The sequence below is a fragment of the Phocoena sinus genome, chromosome 3 (assembly GCF_008692025.1).
Source record: "Phocoena sinus isolate mPhoSin1 chromosome 3, mPhoSin1.pri, whole genome shotgun sequence".
Lineage (NCBI taxonomy): Eukaryota > Metazoa > Chordata > Mammalia > Artiodactyla > Phocoenidae > Phocoena > Phocoena sinus.
The window spans coordinates 9,307,353-9,328,210 of NC_045765.1; the positions used below are offsets into that span (position 1 = coordinate 9,307,353).

Here is a 20,858-nt window from a genome sequence, read left to right on the forward strand (position 1 = left end):
ATGCCCCTTGGCTCACAGAATTTTAAATTTTGGCCGAGTCCAATTTATCTATTTTTTCTTTTGTTGCTCTTGCTTTTGATATCAGATCTGATTACTGTATTTTTTTAGCTTTAAAATTTTAATATAATTATTTAACATCTTTATTGGAGTATAATTGCCCAGAACAGGACCTGACACACAGGTGCTGAATTAATATTTGTCCAGTGAAGGTTGGTGGTGAAATGAAGGAAGAATGTCCACATTTTCCTTACAAAGTCATCTGCCAGGTTTCCAGGGCAGTGAAACTACTCTGTATCAGACTATAATGGTGGATCCATGTCATTAGACGTTTGCTCAGGCTCATGGAGTGTACAACACCAAGAATGAACCGTCACGTAAGCTATGGACTTTGGGTGATCATGATGTGTCAATGTAGGTTCATCGATTGTAACAGATGTGCCACTCTGGTGGGGTATGTTGATAACAGGGGAGGCTGTGCCTATGCGGGGAACAGGGGCACAGGGGACATCTCTGTACCTTCCACTCAACTGTGCTTTGAACCTAAGCAAAGCTGGAAAGATTTTCCTTAATTCTGTGATACTCCCTTTGAATATATGATTTTAGCCACCATCATAGCAAACTGCATTGTCCTCGCCCTGGAGCAACACCTACCTGATGATGACAAGACCCCGATGTCTGAACGACTGGTGAGTGAAGTCTCTCTAGGGGAGGTCTCTCCTTTGCTTTGGTGGCAAACTGGTGTGGCCACGGGAGCCGAGGGCAGGGTGGGCTCTCCGTCTTGGCACCAAGAACCAGATCGTGGGCCCCCTACCTGGGGAGCCTAAATTTCATGAACACAATAATCTGGGGAGAGAGATGTCCTCACTGCCCATCCTCCACTCTCACCCCCCAGCAAACCTCATGTCAATCTGGAGCGGGGTGGGTGAGAGTGGTCACCTCGTCCATGAAAAGTCACATTCAAAACAAAATTCTTAGGAATTCCCTAGCCGTCCAGTGGTTAGGACTCAGCGCTTTCGCTGCCAGGGCTCGGGTTCAATCCCTGGTCGGGGAACTAAGATCTTGAACACCCCAAGGCGCATCCAAAAAAATTAAAATAAGAATATAAATAAGCAAATAAAACCAAAACAAAATTCTTGTGAAAAATGTTGACCATACACAAATACACAAATTCACAGTACTGTGAACCCCTCATGAGCCCATCATTCAGATTCAACAACTGTCAAGATTTTGCCTCATTTCATATTTTCTGTCCCTTTTTACTTCCTTGGTTTATCTTTCTTGGCCAAAGTATTTTAAGGCAAATCCCAGACAAGATGTCTGTTCACTGCCATCTACTTAAGTCTGCATTGCTAAAAATATGGGCACTTTCTGGGAATTCCCTGGCGGTCCAGTGGTTAGGACTCGGCGCTTTCACTGCTGTGACCTGTGTTCAATTCCTGGTTGGGGAACTAAGATCCTGCAAGCCGTGTGGCACGGCCAAAAAATAAATATGGGCGCTTTCTTACGTCACCCCAGTGAGATGTTTACACCCAGCACAACAGTGGTTCCTGGGACTCATCAAAGACCCAGCCACTAATCAAATATCCGTGCTTGTTTCAGAAATGGCATTTTACAGGTCATTTGAACCAAGACCCAAACGTGGTCTAGATTTTAGGTTGCTTAAGACTTTTAATCTAAAGCACTTATTTTCCCTCCTGCCATTGACGCTGCAGAAACCAGTCCAGTTGCTCTAAGGAATGTCCCACATTCTGACTTCTGCCTGGTAGCTTGCTTGGGATGTCATTTAGCTCGTTCTTCTATCCCCAGCATTTCCTATATATGAATATGGAGGGACATTCAAAATCCAGTTGATGATTTGGTGAAACTCTGCAGAGCTGTAAACTAGTACTAAGATCTTTCTCGATGCCCCTAGCCATCCCCCAGCCCCCTGCTTCCCCTCCTGGCATTCTGACACTGCCAAGAAGGAGACCTCTCTCCTTTCCATCACCATTTCAGAGCCAGCTGTCGTAACTCAAGTGTAGGGAGAGAGAGATGTTAGAATCCACTCATTCCTAATCCACAAAGTATTAATGATCTCAAGGCTTTTAAATTTTAATAGTTACATATTATAATGTATATCCTAAAAATAGATAACTAGTCCAGAAAAACTATGATTTCAGGACTTTTTTTGTTTGTTCTTGCTTACAATCAAGCTAAAAGAGTCTGTTGAAAGAATGGTAAACAATTAGTAGTACTGGTGGCAAGCTGGCATGCAAAGACTCATGAAAGCAGAATGCAGATGATGGAAGCCTGAGAAACATTGCCATAACACATGGGGGAACATCCATGTAGGGGCTCTGATGGAGCGGAGCTTATAGCTTAATTCCAAGTACTACAGACTATCAGCTGGAAGCCAGATCTGGCAGGAGGTCTGGCAAGGGGCTGGGAGTTGGGACATTGGCCATTTAACAGCCAGTGCAGAAGCGTTGGTTCCAATATTTTAGCAACCTGAACAGCTGTACTGGTGCATACCAGCCTAGGACCATCGCAAATGTCAGATTTGGGGGTGAGGTCAGTGCACAGGGACCAAGCACAAGGGCCTGAATGATACAGGTGACAAGAAAACATTCTAAACAAGTGCTTTCTTCTAGAACTTTCTGCAGTGATAGAAATGTCCTACGTCTGCACTGTCCAATATGGTAGCCACTGGAAATGTGGCTAGTGTGACTTCAGAACTGAATATTTCATTTTATTTCATTTAAATTCATTTAAATTTAAGGAGCCACATGTGGCTGCCCTACTAAACAGCTCACATCCGAACAAACAATTCTGTTTGGCCAACAAGTGTGTAAGGTTGGCCAAAAGGAAAGAAGGAGGTGTCTTCTCCACGTTTCTGTTTTTCTTGCAAAAGCCTTTGGACAGGGTAACTCCAGGCAGGATGCAGTGGAGGGCAGCGAGTGCTGGAAGGTCACGAGAGGTGAGGGGAAGTGGGTACACTTATCTGAGTGGGCTGGTTCCCTGTTCATGCCACCCTCTGCCAAGCTAAAGACACTGACCTTACCCTTTCTCCCTTCCAGGATGACACAGAACCATACTTCATTGGAATTTTTTGTTTTGAGGCTGGAATTAAAATCATTGCCCTTGGGTTTGCCTTCCATAAAGGCTCTTACTTGAGGAATGGTTGGAATGTGATGGACTTCGTGGTGGTGCTAACAGGGTAAGTGGCCCGTGCTGTGTTTCTTAGAATGATCTTGAATTACGAGGACTGCGGAAACCTAAGGGTTGATGTGGTCCAGGCTGTGTTCGGGAAGGCTGAGGCCCCACGGTCTTCTTCAATGTGCATGTGCCTCCTTCCCTGCAACGTCCTCATCTCAGCTGCATCTCAGAGCGGATGCTTTCTGTTACAATGAGAATAATAGCTTATTAGAATTGACTGCTTCCAAAGTGCCTTATGTACGTTCTCTCATTTAATCCTCACAACAACCCAATGAATTAGGAAATATTAATACTCCCATGTGACCGTTGAGGAATCTGAAGCACAGAGGGACCTTAGATCACCCAGCTAGTAAACGATGAAGCTGGGATTTGAACCTGAGATTATGTGATTCGAGAACTCAAGTTTTTAACTGTTGTGCACGCGTGGTTCTTTTGCTTTGCTTGGGGATATCTTGCCTTCATTTTAAGTTGGTAAATGTTTTTTGAGGACTTCTGGGTGCCAGAGATTTTGCTGGGATTATGGACAAAACCGGTCTAAGTAAGGTGCGGTTACTGCAGTATTGAGGAGCTTTCAGATCTGGTGCAGTGAACCATAGTCGAAAGGGGAATGTGTAGGCACTTTCCACCAAGGACCCTGTATAAGGTAACACCAGCTGCTATAACAGCAACAACAAAAATTCCAAGACTAGGTAATGATTTAAACACAACAGCAGTCTATTTCTCACTCATTGAAAGACCAAAACAGCTGTTCCTCGTTGGCAGGCCTCTTTCCTCCACACCGTGTTTGAGGGACCCCCCGGGTCCTTGCTACGTTGTGGTTCCTTATTGTTGACCCACAGATCGGGTCTGCTTGTCTGCATCAAACCATGGAAGAGAAACAAGCGTGGATGGTGATATTTGGGAGGTTGTATGGGCCTGGCTGAGACCCTGCATGTAACCTCTTTCACTCATATGCCTTTGGCCAAAGTTCAGTCACATGCCCACACGTCGCTGCAGGGAAGCTGGGAAGCATCAGACTGTACTTAGAAGGAAACAGAAATGGATTTGGTGGATAGCCAGCCAATCTTTGTCACAGACCCCAAACCCTTTATCAGGTCCCAATATAGTTTCATTAGAGGCATTCAGATCTGAGTGGTCTGTTGCGAGCACTGTGGGCTAGCTCTAGCAGGCTTGGGTGTTCACTGAGGGAGTTCTGTTTGCTGTGCCCACGCTTCTTTGGCTTGCGACCTTGGAAGGTTCCTGGGACATAGTATGGCATTGGGTACTCGTCACTCTCTAGGAAACTCATCAGTGCAAGAGCCCAGTGGTTGACTTTGTTGTTGTTGTTTAAAAAATGTATAATAAAAAGAATTAGACGTTCGAAAATAAGTAGAGAATAATATAACAAATGCCTGTGTATGCAAATATTCATTCAATGAGTATTTACTGGGCAACTACTACGTGCCAGGCTCTGGGACATAGCAGTGAACAAAAGAGACAAAAGTCCCTCCTCTTGTGGAACTGACATTCTAGTGGTGAAGAAAGACAAAATGCATGCATGAATGAAATATCTAGTGTGTTAGATGTTGATGAGGGCTACAGAGAAAAAAAATAAAACGGAGTAGGGATGGGATGTATTATGGGCAGGAGGGCTAGAAGCCAGGGAAGACTTGCATTGGGAAGGTGATATTTGAATGAGAACCTAGAGGAGGTGAGTGAAAAAGCCATGAGGATGACTGAAGGAGGAGAGTGCCAGGCAGAGAGAACAGCAAGTGCAAAGGCCCTGAGGCTGAACTGTGTCTGGTGTGTTTGATGAACAGTGAGGAGGCCAGCGTGCCTGGAGCAGAGTGGGTGAGGGAAAGAGTGGAGGAGGTGAGAACAGGGAGGTGAGGTGGCAAACTGCCATCAAAATGAAACCTTTACAGTGGTTGAGAGTCCGCCTGCCGATGCAGGGGGCACGGGTTCGTGCCCCGGTCCGGGAAGATCCCACATGCCGCGGAGCGGCTGGGCCCGTGAGCCGTGGTCGCTGAGCCTGCGCGTCCGGAGCCTGTGCTCCGCAATGGGAGAGGCCGCAACAGTGAGAGGCTTGCATACCGCAGAAAAAAAAAAAAGGAAGAAAGAAACCTTTATATATAGCACAGGGAACTCTACTCAATACTCTGTAATGACCTATATGGGAAAAGAATCTAAAAAAGAGTGGATATATGTATATGTATAGCTGATTCACTTTGCTGTACACCTGAAACTAACACAACATTGTAAATCAACTATACTCCAATAACAATTTTTAAAAAAATGAAACCTTTGTAATACAGTGTAAGTCCCTGCATCCCCTTCCCTGGCTCCATTCCTTTCTCTCTCCATCCAGAAACACTTTCCTGAATTTTGTGTTTATCATTTCCATTTGGGTATTTACACTTTTATGTAAGAATATAAGACATATATGGTACCTATTTTACATTTTGACTACATAAGTATATAAGAAGTATATATGTGTTGTTATGCATGCCTTAAGTTTCTCTATAAATATTTTCTTCTACAAACTGCCTTTAGCATTCAACATGAGGTCAGTCTGATCGACAAGAATAATTCCCATTCATCCATTTTTACTGCTGCATGGTATTTTGTGGTATGAATAGTCTACCATGTATTTGTCCATTTGGGTTGTTTCCACTTTCGTGCTATTTTGAACCAAGCTGTCTCCTCAATCTTGCATGTGGATTTCTCTAGGGCATATACCCAGGAGTGGAATTGCTGAATTGTGTACTGTATGTATCCCCAGCTTCAACTAGATATTGCCAAATTGCTCTGCAAAATGGTTGTACCAATTTATGCTTCCTGGGGCTGACTTTTGTTGACAGGAGCTGGCTTGACCTTGCTCGTGGGAAGGAGCCTTAAAAACCCCTGTTTTGGGGGGGTTTTGGTTTTTTTAATTAATTAATTTTTGGCTGTGTTGGGTCTTCATTGCTGCATGCGGGCTTTCTCTAGTTGTGGTGAGCAGGGACTATTCATTGTGGTGCACGGGCGTCTCATTGCGGGGGCTTCTCTTGTTGCAGAGCACAGGGTTCTAGGTGTGTGGGCTTCAGTAGTTGTGGCACGCGGGCTCAGTAGTTGTGGCTCATGGGTTCTAGAGCACAGGCTCAGTAGTTGTGGCGCACGGGCTTAGTTGCTCTGCAGCATGTGGGATCCTCCCAGACCAGGACTCGAACCCGTGTCCCTTGCATTGGCAGGCGGATTCTTAACCACTGTGCCACCAGGGAAGTCCCCAAGCCCCTGGTTTTTTAAAGACACATGCACCCCAGTGATCATTGCAGCACTATTTACAATAGCCAGGTCATGGAAGCAACCTAAATGTCCATTGACAGACGAATGGATAAAGAAGATGTGGCACATATATGTAATGGAATATTACTCGGCCATAAAAAGGAATGAAATTAGGTCATTTGTAGAGATGTGGCTGGACCTAGAGACTGTCATACAGAGTGAAGTAAGTCAGAAAGAGAAAAACAAATAAGGTATATTAATACATATATGTGGAATCTAGAAAAAATGGTACAGATGAACCAGTCTGCAAGGCAGAAATAGAGACACAGATGTAGAGAACAAACATATGGACACCAAGGGAGGAAGGAAGGGGTGGGATGAATTGGGAGATTGGGATTGACGTATATACAGTAATATGTATAAAATAGATAACTAATGAGAACCTGCTGTATAGCACAGGGAACTCCACTTCACTGTACAGTAGAAACTAACACAACATTGTAAAACAACTATACCCCAATAAAAAACAATTAAATTAAATTTTAAAGAAAACCTGGCTTTTTATAACATAGCTCTTGAAACACCTAGGGAAGCTCACATACTGTTGAGCATGTAGTAAGTCTCAATAAGTGATCAGTAAGTTGGAAGGTGACCATTTAATAGGTCAGTCAGTCTGCTACTTGGATGTTTGTATCTGCTCCTTGATTACAACAAGGTGGTCTTTTCTTTTCTAGTTTCCTGATATCTGCTGGGCCTCTAGAGGAGAAATTCTTCACTTGAGACAGATAGCTTCAGAGTTGGAAGTAATGGGATCCATGTACCCTCTGAAATTGCATGCCAAAATTGTGTGTTTGTATATTTTTCTGGCCTGTAGTTTTCGTTAGAGTCTCAGGGGGTCAAAAGCCACAAGGAGCCACTACTGTAGATTCTATTCATTTCTTAACCTCATCTCCTATCCTTGTTTGTTTTTCCCCACATTTCCTTCTCTTGCTTTACTCTTAACTCTCCAGTAATCAACCCTTCTTCCTTACTGGTGGTTCTATCTCCTTCAAATCAGGCACATAGCTCAAATGTTATTACTTCAAACTGCAAGGGGCGGTTTAGTATCCTGTTGGTTTATAAGCTAGAAACAGGGAGAGAAGAATAAAAGCCCAGCAAACCTAGCCTTCTGCTCAATGTCAGAGGTGGGGAAATGCAGTAAACTCTTAATTTCGTGTTCTTGGGGGAGGGGACTCAAGTGTATTAATTTGACATTGAGACAAAGATGACTTGAATGTGCACTTTCTGATTAACTCATTGTGTTCTCACATTTTGAAGCAAACCGCAGCATTAAAACACCATTCATTTTTCGTGGATTACCAAGGTTTTGGCCTTCTTTTGTGTGACATTTGGTAGAAAAGATCTTACCCATGGATTTCTGTGTGCTCTGTGTAGCTCAAGGCCCCAGAGAAATTCTAACTTTGTAATTGATCAGCCTCTTTTAAAGCATCCTCCCCTTGTATTTGAAGTTCTGATCATTAAACTAAAAATATGTAAGAGGAAGATTTCAGAAGCTTGGCTATATTTCGGAGATGATAGAGCTTTTACTGTAATGTTCAAATATATGTAAAGATCAAAGAGGTCAGATAATACACTTGTACATGTTAAGAAAAGTGACTGCAAACACTACCAGGGTAGAAATGAAGATGATTGTTTTTTTTTAATTCATGGGCTTAACACCATACCTGGCATATAGTAGGTGCTCAGCAAAATAAATGCTTGCTAAACTGGAAGGTGGTAACACTTCTGAAAATCAGAGTGTTCTGGGGAATTTTCTAAGCTGTTTAAGGAGATTGCATTGATAGAAATGGTCAAACAGTCCAGGAGCCTATGACAGATACCCTGACATCAGATAAAGCAGGCAAGGGCAAGCTCTGGGTCTTTACCTACCCTGACATTTTGTGACTGTAAAAAACAAAGGTTCCTTTTTGGAAGGTCCTATGTACCACCCCAGGTTTTGGGCAGTTTTGTGTTGAGGACGGAAATGAGGAAAAGACCCGAGTACTTGGAGACCATCAGGGAACAGATGTTGGCTTTGTTTTCATAGCATCATCGAATGTAAGGGCTCAGTGGACTCTGGCAGGTCCAACTCCTTTATTTTACTCACAGGGAGTTGAGACACAGAAAGGCTAAGTAATTTGCCCAAGGTCACATCGAGATGGTGGATAATCAGGAATCTTCCAGAATCAGAAGGTATGTTCATATCAGGGAGCCTTGGAGTCCCAGTTTGGGGGGCAGTAGGGGTGGTATAGATAAGTACTGCCACCCCTTGGTTCTGCCATCAGAACTTTGCCTTCTCTTTCTTTCTCTTGTCCCCCCAAGTACCCAGTCTGTACCCAGTCCCTTTATAGAGAAATAGGGTGCCTCAGAGAGTAATTCCAATTCCCCCGTTTTTCTTAGATGGTTGAAGAAACTGAGGACCAGAAGGGTCAAAATGACTTGGCCAAAGTCACCCACCGCTCGCACTCTCTTCCCTTTTTGATTAATTGACCAGCACTCGTAGTCATTCCTCAGCTTCTCCTCTTTTCTTTACCTCCTACACAGCTGTTCTGAGTTGCCTGCAAATGAAAACAGCATTCCAAACAACAGCAACAACAATAAAACACAAGTAGCACTCTACCTCATGAGACCAATGAACGGCTCCTGTAAATGCCAACTGCATTTTATTTTAACGTCTCTTTGCATTAATCCCTCCCCTCCCCAAGCAGAGGATCAGTCACTCTCAGTACCAGAAGGATCCCCCACTGTGGCACAAAGGCTTTTTATCATTCAGAGAGTTTTATCGTTGAGAGAGCATCGATCTTTTTATTGTTCAGAGCATTTGGTTGTCATGATATTTGCTGAACCGTGTTCCATCAGGAGCCACCTCACTTCCTAGCAGCGGGAGCTTCTCTCTCCATCTTGTAACAACAGCGCCAGTGATCATAACGATGCTGGCTGCCATGATCGTTATTCTTATCATTTATTGAGCACTTACTGTGTGCCAGCACTGTATTGACAATTTCACGTGCATTATCACGTTTCAGTTGCATAAGCCTTTTTTTAGAGATGAGGGTCCCGCAGTTAGGAAAGGGCAGATCAGGATCTCAACTGCTGTGCTAGGACACATCCCTAAATCTAGGATAACCCTGGGCCTAACTTAAATTCAGGCAAAGATCTATATCCGCCCCAGTATCCTTCTGAACATAATACCTGTTATCAGTGGCAACATTGACAAACTAGAACTTACGAGGCAGTTATAACATGATACACTGTACATGTTTATATGCTCAGCCAATTCTTACAACCCTCTGAGTTAAGTACCATTATTATCCCCATTTCACAGATGAAGAAACTGAGGCTCAAAGAACTTTAAAAACTTGCCCGGAGTCACCCACCTCATAGATAGTAGATCCAGCATTTGAACTCAGTTAGATCTGGATCCAGAATCCATTTTCTTGAGTCCTGTTTCCCTAAAGTCAAGTTTTTCAGGGAAGTCAGAGGGATCCTTCCTTTTCTGCCCCATCTTGGGCTCCATTGTGGCAGGAAAAAAATTGGGCAGATTTCCAGAAATGGTAGATTGGCATAGATTGATGGCTGAGGCCTGAGCCACTTTTCTCAGTGAGCCATGGCCGCTGAATCTGTGCATCCGGAGCCTGTGCTCCGCAAAGGGAGAGGCCACAACAGTGAGAGGTCCGCGTATGGCGAAAAAAAAAAAAAGAGTGTCCTCCTTTCTCCCTCCACCCCCGACTGGGGTGGGGAAAGATTGAGTGAGGGCCAGATGGCCAGGTAATATTGTTCTGTACTGAGCTTCTTGGCCATTTTCCCTGTGTGGCTGGAGAAGACTTTGCCATCTATCTCTCCACAGGTTTGGGGGCTGATGACGGTCTTGTCCTCTTGAATTGCTGTGACAAATGCCAGCCTGCCTCTAGAGAGGCATCTGGCCACTGCTTCTACAGTTTTCAGGGCTAATGACTTCTCTCTTCTCACCAAGGCAGGGAGGTAGCTGCCTGGCGGGCAGAGGAAATCTCAATGGAACGGGAAGCAAGTGGGTGCCTGGGGCCAAGGCAGAGGCTGCCAACTGAAAAGCCGCTGTGTTTTGATTTATGCAGGGAGGAACTATAGGACCTGCAGATGCTCTGTTGTGACAGAGGTTGCAGAAGCTGGACAATCTCTCCTCTCTCTGAGAACCTGGGCCTGACCCAGAGACAAAAGTCCCTCACCTTTAGTGGGGTTGTGTAGCAGAAGGGTGAAGCTGAGAACTGGGGGGAGGGGGAACTGGTGGGGGGGGGGTCGTTTAGGAAAAAGAAAGAACCCATTTTCATGACTTCTCTTCAGCCCTTTGGTGATCTCATCCAACCTCAAGGGTTTAAGTACTCCTTCTATGTTGATGTGTCCCAAACTTACATCTCCAGCCTGGACCTCTCGCAAAGTACCCACTTTGAGGGAGGAGTTCACCGGCATCTCACACTCAAGATGTCCAAAATGAAACCCCTGATCATCCAGTATTGCCCCTCCCTGTCTTTGCCTGTCAGTGAATAGCCGCTCTGTCCTTCCAGGAGCTCTGGTCAAAAATCTTGATGCCTCCTCCATCTCTCACACACACCCCCCATGGCCAATCCTTCTGCAAATTCTATAGGTTCCGTCTTTAATATGCATTCACTAGTTATCCCACCTCCACTGCCACCACCCTGGGCTGAGCCATCATCATCTCTCAGCTGGTTTGTTACCGCAGCCTCTGCCCAGGGCTCTCTGCTTCTGCCCTCCTTTCCCACAGCCTGTTATCAACACAAGCAGCCAGAAGGATCCTTTTAGCACCTAAATTAGATCAAATCACTTTTCTGCTCACATCCCTCCTGTGGTTTCTGTCTTGCTCAGTGAAGAATCCAAAGTCCTCAGCATGGCCCACAAGGACCTACCCGCACAATCTACCCACATCACCTCCCAAGCTCATCACCCCCTACCCTCCTCCTCGCTCACTGGGCTTCAGCTCTACCAGGCTCCTGCTGTCTATTTTTTTGAACACTTCAGACAAGTTTGAAAACTCAGGGCCTTTGCACTTCGGGTTCTTCTGCCTGTTATGCTCTTTCCCCAAATATCTGTTCCATTCGTTCCCTTATCTTCAAGACTTTCTACTCCAGGCTCCCCTGACCCCTTGTCTACAATTTCAACACTCTCCCAACGCTTCCTGTCCTTTCTTCTATTTAGATTTTTTCCACGCGCTTAGCACTTTCGGACACACTGGATATTTTTTGCCCATCTTCTCCACTAGGTCAAGTACCGTGAGGGCAGGGATTTCATTTCTTCTGCCCAACGTTGTATTCCTCAGTGCCTAGAATAGCGCCTGGCACACGGTAAGTAAGTGCTCAATAAATGTTTGTGACTGAATGAACGAATCAGTGGTACTTATGACCTACCAATGTTGCGGGAAGTTTCACTGAGAAAGAAACTGATCTGAAGGCAGAGAAGTCTCTGGCACAAAGATGAACAAGTTGTGCAGAAGGGGAAGGGCCTGAGCAGGGGTGTGTTCTCAGGCCTGCCGTGTGTGGTTGTACACAGAACCAGGCAGCTGGAGTACATTTTCTAAGCGTGTAACTCACCTACGTGTAAACCTCTTTTGGAGAACATTGTGGGCTAAAGAGTATTGAATACTTTACTCCCAAGAGTCCCTTTAGCCCTAAGAAGCTTTGATTTCAGGAGTCAAGTTTTTTAGGTGGTACTGTAGAGACCACAGGCCATGGGTTGTTTTGTTTTCACTGCTCACAGGCACATTTGGAGGCCACCCACAGAATTTCGAGCTATGAAACTCTGGCCTCAGGGACAGAGGCAGGAAGGAAACCTAAGACTCTTAAGTCCTGCTCTGGGCACTAAAATGTAGCTGGTGCTGTTTCTTTTGCTTCATGTTGGTATTCCAAGGATTACAGGATATTAATAAGATTGAATGGACAGAAGGGATAAGACTGGGAGGTCTTCATAAACTAGACTGAGGAGTTTATACTGGTAGGAAACAGGCCTGGATGTTTTCAAAACGGAAACTGGCAAGTGTGTAGCAGAATCACATCCTATGCAAATTTAACTTACACAAAATCATTGATATGTAATTGGCACACATATAAGAAGAAAAAGGAAGAATGTAATACTTGAATAGTGAGGTCGTTTCTACCTGTCGTTCCATTTAGTGAACTTTTTCCAAGGGACCAGCATGATACATGTTCTTCATAGATCCCAGTACATCAGTTAGGAATGCTTTTTTCTGCAAGTAACAGAAGAGACAACTAAAGGGGGCTTTCACATTAAAGGCTTTTGTCACCTGACTTAGAAATCCACAAATCAGTGGACCATGATTAGCTCAGTGGTGTCCTTCTATCTTCCACTCCACCTTCCTCGGTGTGTTGAATTTTTACTTCATGCTTTCTTGCCTCAAGGTTGTGAAATGGCTGTCACGCCTCCTCCTCTCACAGCCTCATCCAAAATCAGGAAAATAATGGCAGAAAGAGAAAACTTTCATTGGAGGTTTTTCTCTTTTTAATCTAGGAAGAAAAATCTTTCCTATAAGTTCCCAGCAGGCTTCCCCCTACATCTTATTGGCCATACCTGGGTCACATGACCATTTCTAGCTTCAGGAAAGACCAGAAACATGAATACCTACCATTTTTGCTATTTTATGGGAGACTAGCTCTACCTGTAGGAAAGATAGGAGAAGGAAATGTCTGTGATAGTTAGCAGTGTCTGTCACATGTGCCATACTACTCTCATTCTTTTATATCACATATTATACACACCTATCACTGCCCCGGCTTAAACACACAAAACCATGTGTACTGCCCCTTATGGATGATTTAAGAGTTTTTCAAGGGCAGTTTTGAGTATATACAATTTTTCCCTTGTGCACCGACTTCAGAACCATAACTTAACTCTCCCATGTAAGATAAAGCATCAGTTTGGAGAGGTGAGTTCAAATCCTGGCTCTGCCACTGAGATGTGTGACTTTGGGAAATGATTTATTCGACCTAGTCCTTGTTTTACTCATTTGTTAAATGAGGCTCATATTAATACCTCATTGGGCTGAGGTGAAGACTAGATGGGATAATTAGTACATAGTAGGGGCTCGATAAAATATAGTCAAGAGGATGGGGGAGGGGGAGGAGGAAAAGAAGGGGGAAAAGGAGGAAGAGGAGGAAGATTCCTGATTGTGATGGAGTAAGTCCTAGAACTGAGATGATTCTAAGTCTGGGATGATTCGGGACTCACTTAGGATAATGGAAATAGGAAGGAAAAGATGGATGTAAGGTCTGTTTCACCAAGAGAGAGAACATTCCGGAATATGACAATCAACTGACTATTGGCTGGTGTAATGGTGGTGCCATTGCAGGATCACAGGGCGCTTCTAGTGGGAAGAGCTTATTTCAGTCATGTTGAGGTCCCTGCAAGACATTAAAGCAGAAATATTGCTTTGCAGACAGATGTAGATAAAGTTAAAGCTTGACTGGCCTATCCAGATTTGAGTCATCCACAAAAAGTTGGTTAAATCTGAGAGTGACTGAGCCCTGTAGGCATGAGGATGTAACAGACAGGAACACGGGGTCAGAGAGGCACCCACACTTAGGGACCTCAGTGATGAAAGAAGCGCAGAGAAGGAAACAGAAGATGTGGTAGACGGGTAATTAGGAAGAGAGACATGCCTTAGTCAGCTATGTTGATTGCAACAGAAGAGAAAAGAAAATCTCTGGGGCTTTGGGGCTTTGTACAGGCATGCCTCAGAGATATCGTGGGTTCAGTTCCAGGTCACCACGATAAAGTGAATAGCGCAATAAAGCGAGTCACACGAATTTTTTGGTTTCCCAGTGCATGTAAAAGTTATGTTTACACTATCTTATAGTTTATTAAATGTGCAATACATTATATCTAAAAAATATACATGCCTTAATTTAATAATATTATATTGCTAAAACATGCTAACCATCATCTGAGCCTTTAGCGAGTTGTAGTACTAACAACAAAGATCACTGATCACAGATCCCTATACCAAATATATTAATAATAATATATATGGGGTTTCCCTGGTGGCGCAGTGGTTGAGACTCCGCCTGCCGTTGCAGGGGACACAGGTTCGTGCCCCAGTCCAGGAAGATCCCACATGCTGCGGAGCGGCTGGGCCCGTGAGCCATGGCCGCTGAGCCTGCACGTCCGGACCCTGTGCTCCAGAACAGGAGGGGCCACAACAGTGAGAAGCCCGCGTACCGCAAAAAAAAAAAAAAAAAGAAAAGAAAAAAAATATATATGTTATTATTAATAATGAAAAAGTTTGAAATATTGTGAGAATTACCAAAATGTGAATTTGCCCATGAAGTGAGCAAATGCTACTGGAAAAATGACACCAATAGACTTGCTGAATGCCGCGTTCCTACAAGCCTTCAATTTGTAAAAAATGCAGTATCTCCAAAGCAGAAAAATAAAATGAGGTATGCCTGAAAATGGGAGAAAGAGAGGGTTGTTTGTAGGGAAGTTGGGGATGCATGAAATCTTGGCAGTGGAATTCTGATTGAAAAGAAAAGTAAACAATAAGTCTAACCTATTCAGGAAGTTTGGCAAAGAAAGGAAGGAGAGAAACATTTGGTCTTTCCTACCATCTATGCCAATGATGTGATGGGTTAGGTGGTCTCACTGGGGAATAGCTCAGTTTCCTGGGCCTTTTTCCTCTCCTTAACAAAATTTTACATCAGAAGTGTAAGATTATGGGCATGTTTAGAAAGATGAAGAAAGCGGGCATCACATATTATCACGTATCTCTTCATAAATAAAGTTCTGGTTATATCATACCAAAACATCTGGACAGATTTTCATGAAATGTGGAGGGTACATTTGGGATGGGTTTACTCAATGATGTACAGGAAATTCGCTTGAGATCCACTAGGGCAGCAGAAATTGAGGTACAACTCTGGTTGGCCTCTTCTTGGGAGTGATATGTCTTATGGTTTCAAATCTGAGCCCTACATTGAAAGGTAGTTGGGTAGTAGAGTCTTCAACTTGCAGCACTGCTCTGCAACACAGCTATTTCTTGTTCAGGCAATTCTAAACAAGAGGGCAGCCTGTATACACACACCATGATTAAGACAATGGACTTTGGAGTTGGAACAGATTTAAAACCCAGCTCCACTGTTTACAAGCTGTGTGACCTTGAGCAAGTGATTGTACCTCTCTGAATGTTAGCTTCTTCAACTGGAAAACAGGATAATGATACTACCTCCCATGTAGAGTTGTTTAATGAGTTAGTATCTGACACATGGTACACTGGGTTTATGAATGGTATTTACCAATGGATGATCTGAAGAAAGAGGAAGGGATATGGCACTTCTTTGGACCTCAGCTTCCTCATCTGTGAAATGGGAATAATAATTGTACCTACCTCATAAGGTAGGATTCAATGAGATAATATATGTAAAACACTTAGAAACTGGCAGAGAGTAGGTACTCAATGATATTAGCTATTTTAAGACTAATAATTATAATAATAATTATTACTACTTCTCCAGGCCCACTTCCATAGACCGGCAAGTTAACTGTAGAGAACATTTGCTCTTATTAGTTGGGGACCCAAACTCCAACCTCTTCTTCCAATCTGGGGAGAACCCCCCCTTTGTGTATCATACTGCTGGACCATGAGACCCCATACTCACAAGTTGAAGGGGGGGGATTCTTCCTCTCTCCACCCCTTGGTAGCCAGGGCATGTGAGTTAAACTCAACCAGTCCTGTGCTTCCTCACCCAAGAATTTGAAAACGGAGGAAGTGACTCAACCATGAAGTACTGCTCCGGATTCCTTCATGGCAGCCTGCTGCAATGGGGTTGGTCTCGCTGCATTGTCCCTGCCCATTTTCCAAGCCCCCTCGTCGGGCCTCTTGTTGTTTATCTGAGCTTCCTAAAAATCCCTTTTATGCCGAAGCCAGCCGGTCAGTTTCTGGGTTTTGCAACCCAGAACCTAAACCAGCCCCGGGCCAGTGGTTTGTTTGGAGATCCCGGGAAACATAGATAGGGGAATAGAGGGCTCAGATAGTGAAGAGGAGGCAGCCAGTAAAACAGACTCACATCTCAAACTCAAACGTATGGTTACCAAAGGGGAAACGTGGGGGGCAGGAGATTGGGATTAACATATCCACACTACTATATATAAAATAGGTAACTAATAAGGACCTACTGTAGAGCACAGGGAACTCTACTCAATACTCTGTAATGGCCTATATGGGAAAAGAATCTGAGAAAGAATGGATATATATATGCACATATATACATATATAAACACACACATACACACACATCAAGTTGCTAACTTTCAAAGATGCGAACGTGTGTTCACATGTCCAGTCACGTAAGTGAGTTCACGTACCTGGCGTCATCTGTAAAAGTTGGGTACCTAGGCTAACTTTGTTGGACTTACGAACAAATTGGACTTAACAAACGCACTCTCGGAATGGAACTCGTTCGTATGTAGGGGACTTACTGTGTGTATATATATGTGTATATATATATATATATATATGTATATACATACATATAACTGATTCACTTTGCTGTATACCTGAAACTAACACAACACTGTAAGTCAACTATACTCCAATAAAATTTTTGTTAAAAAAATAGAAAAGAAAAATAAACGGGAAAAAATGTTGGATTAGCAAACAAGTTTGTGCTGTGGGCAACTAGCACTTGCTCAATCTCTCTGGAGAACTTTGGGAGGCCAAGTAGAACATGCCCCTCAGAGTTAGCCCACCAAAGAAGTAAGGGAGCTGGGATGGGGGAATCCTTCTGGGCTCTGAGCTCTCTGGGTCTCCTGGCTTGCCCTACACTTTGGTTGAACACGCTTCTGTGGCCAGGAAATCATAGATGGTCACAGTGAAGTGTGGGACACAGGCACGGCACCCACAGTATCTGCCTTGCTGGCCACACTTACCTAGTTCTGCCGTGAATTGTCATTCAACTGCTTAGGTTTCCTAGTGAAGCATTTGGAGAATCAGTTCATCTCTAAGGCTCACCCTGTTGGCCCCAAGTAGGAAGTGAGAACAGTTGCTCCATAGGGAAGGGATAAATGAAGGGCGGTTGAAAGCCTGACCCTTGTCCTTTGGGGAGTTTTGGCTCCATCGATACTCCTGAGACAAGGCACTCCCTCTCCTTCCTGGCCTAGTGGGTCACAGGATTTCTGTGCAGAGAAGAGCAGAGGTCAGCGTGCATTAAAGGCATGGAAATTCGAAGCAGAAGAGCCCAGCAGGGTCCAGGTGGGATCCAGGACCCAGGATTAGGGATGAGTCAGCAACATTTTTTATTGTCTTTGGCTGGCAACAACTGAGTAGAATTTGTTCCAGGAAGGGAGAAATGAGCAAACTGGGCCTCTCTCACTGGGAGGTGAGAATTACATCATCAGGGTAGCCTCTCCACTGGGGATGGCACAGCAGCCCATGTGTTCACTCCTGAAAAAGGAATAAGTGTGGGTCCTCTATTCCTATTGTGGGGTCTTATGTAGCCCAGAAACAGGGAGACATTTGAAGGATGTATTAGGATGCATTCAGTGGCATGTAACAGAAAATCCAACTCATGATGGCTTAAACAAATAGGGGCTTATTCATTCTCATGTTACAAACTGTCTGGAGTGGGTACTGGTTGGCACTGGCTGACATCTCTGCAATATTCCTGGCCTTTACCTCATGGTTGCAGAATGGCTGCTAGAGTTCCTAGCATCATGTCCACATTCAAGGCAGGGAAGAAACAGGTTGGCAGTTTTGGTGAGACTCAGCTGTGTGCTTTACCTGGTCTCAGTTGAGCTCATTCAAGCATCTGTGGTCAGCTGTGGGGCAGTTGGGTGGCTCTCCTGTTTGGATGTTGGCTGGCTGTAGGCTGGTCTAGGGTGGCCTTGGCTGGGACCACTGTGCTCTGCCCCACATAGTCTTGTCTTCCAACAGGATAGCTTGAGCTTGTTCACAAGGAAGAAGCAGGGTTCTAGGAGAAAGAGGAAGCACACAGGTCTCTGGAGGGCTAGTCCTAGGAATGGACACCCTCAATTTGGCCACTGTTGGCCAAAGCAAGCAGTGAGCCTAGTCCATATTCAAGGGGTGGCGCAATAGACCCCCCAACTCTCGATGGGAGGGCAATACATCACATTGCAAAGGGTGTATATCCAAGAAGTTATTCATTGGAACCATTGTGGCCCCAATTCCTATCCTCTGAGGCCATCTGCCCCATTCCTTTCCATTCCTGACTCTTAGCAAGAAATGGGGATGATGTGTTATTATTACCATGTCACTCACACAGTGAAAAGGAGAGAAAATGCCAGCAAAGGCTCTGCTGAGAGCCCAGGGCTGGTCATGCAGCCACCTGGGAATTAAAGGTGAGGAAACTTACACAGCCTCCTCAGATTCCTTCTGCTTTTATCAAATCTCGACTTGATATCTGAGTTCTGAGCCCTCATGGGTGGTTGAAGCAAGAGAAAAGATTTCTTGCCTGCCACGTTTGTTTGTTCGTTTGTTTGTTTGTTTGTTTGTTTTTGGCGGCATCTCTTCATGGCGGCACGCGGGCTTCTCTCTAGTTAGAGTGCGTGAGCTTCTGTTTAGGTGCGGCGTGCAGGTTTTCTCTCTCTAGTTGCGGCGTGCAGGTGCCAGGGCATGTGGGCTCTGTAGTTGTGGTGGGCCGGCTCCAGAGCACTTGGGCTCTGTAGTTTGCAGCACACGGGCTCTCTCACTGAAGTGCACGAGCTCTCTCCTTGAGGTGCGTGAGCTCAGTAGCTGTGGCGTGTGGGCTTAGTTGCCCCGCGGCTTGTGGGATCTTGGTGCCCCGGCCAGGGATCTATCCCACATCCCCTGCATTGGAAGACAGATTCTTTACCACTGGACCACCAGGGAAGTCCCTTGTCTGCCATGTTGGACTGGCATAGTTCACAGCCGTGTATCCCAGCTCCCTATGTCAACGGGAGCTTTTGATTTCATTTTTCCTTTTAAACATCACTCACTCCTGATTATAGCTGGATGCAAACCTCATTCTGATTCTGTCGGCTCGGAGGGACAGAGGCCAGGCTGGTGGGCATCTGTGTGGAGACCTTTTTGTTCATCCCTTCCCCTTCACACCCCAACTCTTTCTTCTGGTTTCTGCCTTCTTTTTGGTAGCTATCCCACCTCTCTTCCCTCCTGGAATTCTAGCTTTATGAGAACCCAGACCAGTGGGGGAGGTCAACCTCAAAGAAAGGAAATTGGCATTAATTGAGCACTTCCTATGTGCCAGGTCCCTTACATACCTTATCACCTTCAAACCTCCCCTCAGCTCCATGAATATTATCACAGATGAGGAAAACTAGACTCAGAGAGGCAAAGCCGCATGTCCAAAGTCACACAAATAGGAGGTCCTGGAGCCAGGATTTTGGATGCAGATCCACCCCACGGCAGATCCAGGCTTCCTTCTGTCCACTATCGCATGTTAGAGGGAGAAAATAAGAAAAGGGATGCCTGCCTCCTATATCAGCTGTACCTGCCCACTCACCTCAGGACCTTTGCACATGCTACTGCTTGTGTCTGCAATATGGTCTCTTCTCTGTGTCTGGTTACTTCTTACTCAGACATGATACTTAAAGTGTTTAACATCCAGGGTGGCATGGGCCCTGACCAGTTAGAAAGGAGGCTCCCTTTTTTTGTGCCAAGTGTGGACCCTTCATGGGGAGGTCCAGGAGACTTGGGAGGGGGCTGAGGTGCCGCAGGGGCACTCATGGGGCTCAAGGAAGTACATATTTACTGATATAAATAGTCTCTTCCTCCAGAATGCCTTCCTGGCCTCCCCACCTAATGCCCACCATGAGGCCAGCTTAGATGTCTTCTTTATGGGCATCTGGTGGCATCTGTGTGAAACCTTTCACCATTGTTTACTGAGTTAATCATCTGTCTTCTTCCTCTGGAAGGCAAAGACTGAACCCAGAACCTAGTACAGAACCTGAGAATGGGGCTCAGTAAACATCTATTGAAAGAATAAGTGAATGAATGAATGAATGAATAGCTGGTGGTAGAGAGAACCATGTCTTTTGGTAGGTTTGCATAGACGTCGCTGAAGGGTACACAGTGGGAAAAATGGGATATCCTTGATTTTAGTCTTGTGCTCTGAAGTGGGAGTGAAGCAACAGAGACACAGGAGCTACCAAGGTTCCCCTCTCAATCTGGCCTTGTGCCAGGGGCTATGCCACCCAGGGGGGAATCCTGGGAAGCCTGGGGCACCAAGAGCAGTGGGGACCTGGAGAGCATAGGGGGCTGGGGGAAAGCCCCTAATTTCCCATTCTCTAGTCCTTTCTAAAGGGGTGGGCAAAGGTTAGCATGTTTTTAAACGGTAGGTTCAACAGCAAAGCCCACTGATCAAGAGGCAAATCCCGGAGTTAGACAG

The 20,858-nt window shown here is 44.9% G+C and overlaps 1 protein-coding gene across 1 annotated transcript in view; it reads left to right on the forward strand.

Moving 5' to 3' along the window:
* Window positions 1-20,858, forward strand: part of CACNA1A (calcium voltage-gated channel subunit alpha1 A) — a 312,111-nt gene that overhangs the window by 120,431 nt on the left and 170,822 nt on the right. Inside the window, exons 3-4 of the mRNA XM_032627805.1 lie at window positions 581-686; window positions 3,057-3,196. Coding sequence (XP_032483696.1) covers window positions 581-686; window positions 3,057-3,196 — 246 coding nt within the window. The remainder of the gene's footprint in view (window positions 1-580; window positions 687-3,056; window positions 3,197-20,858) is intronic.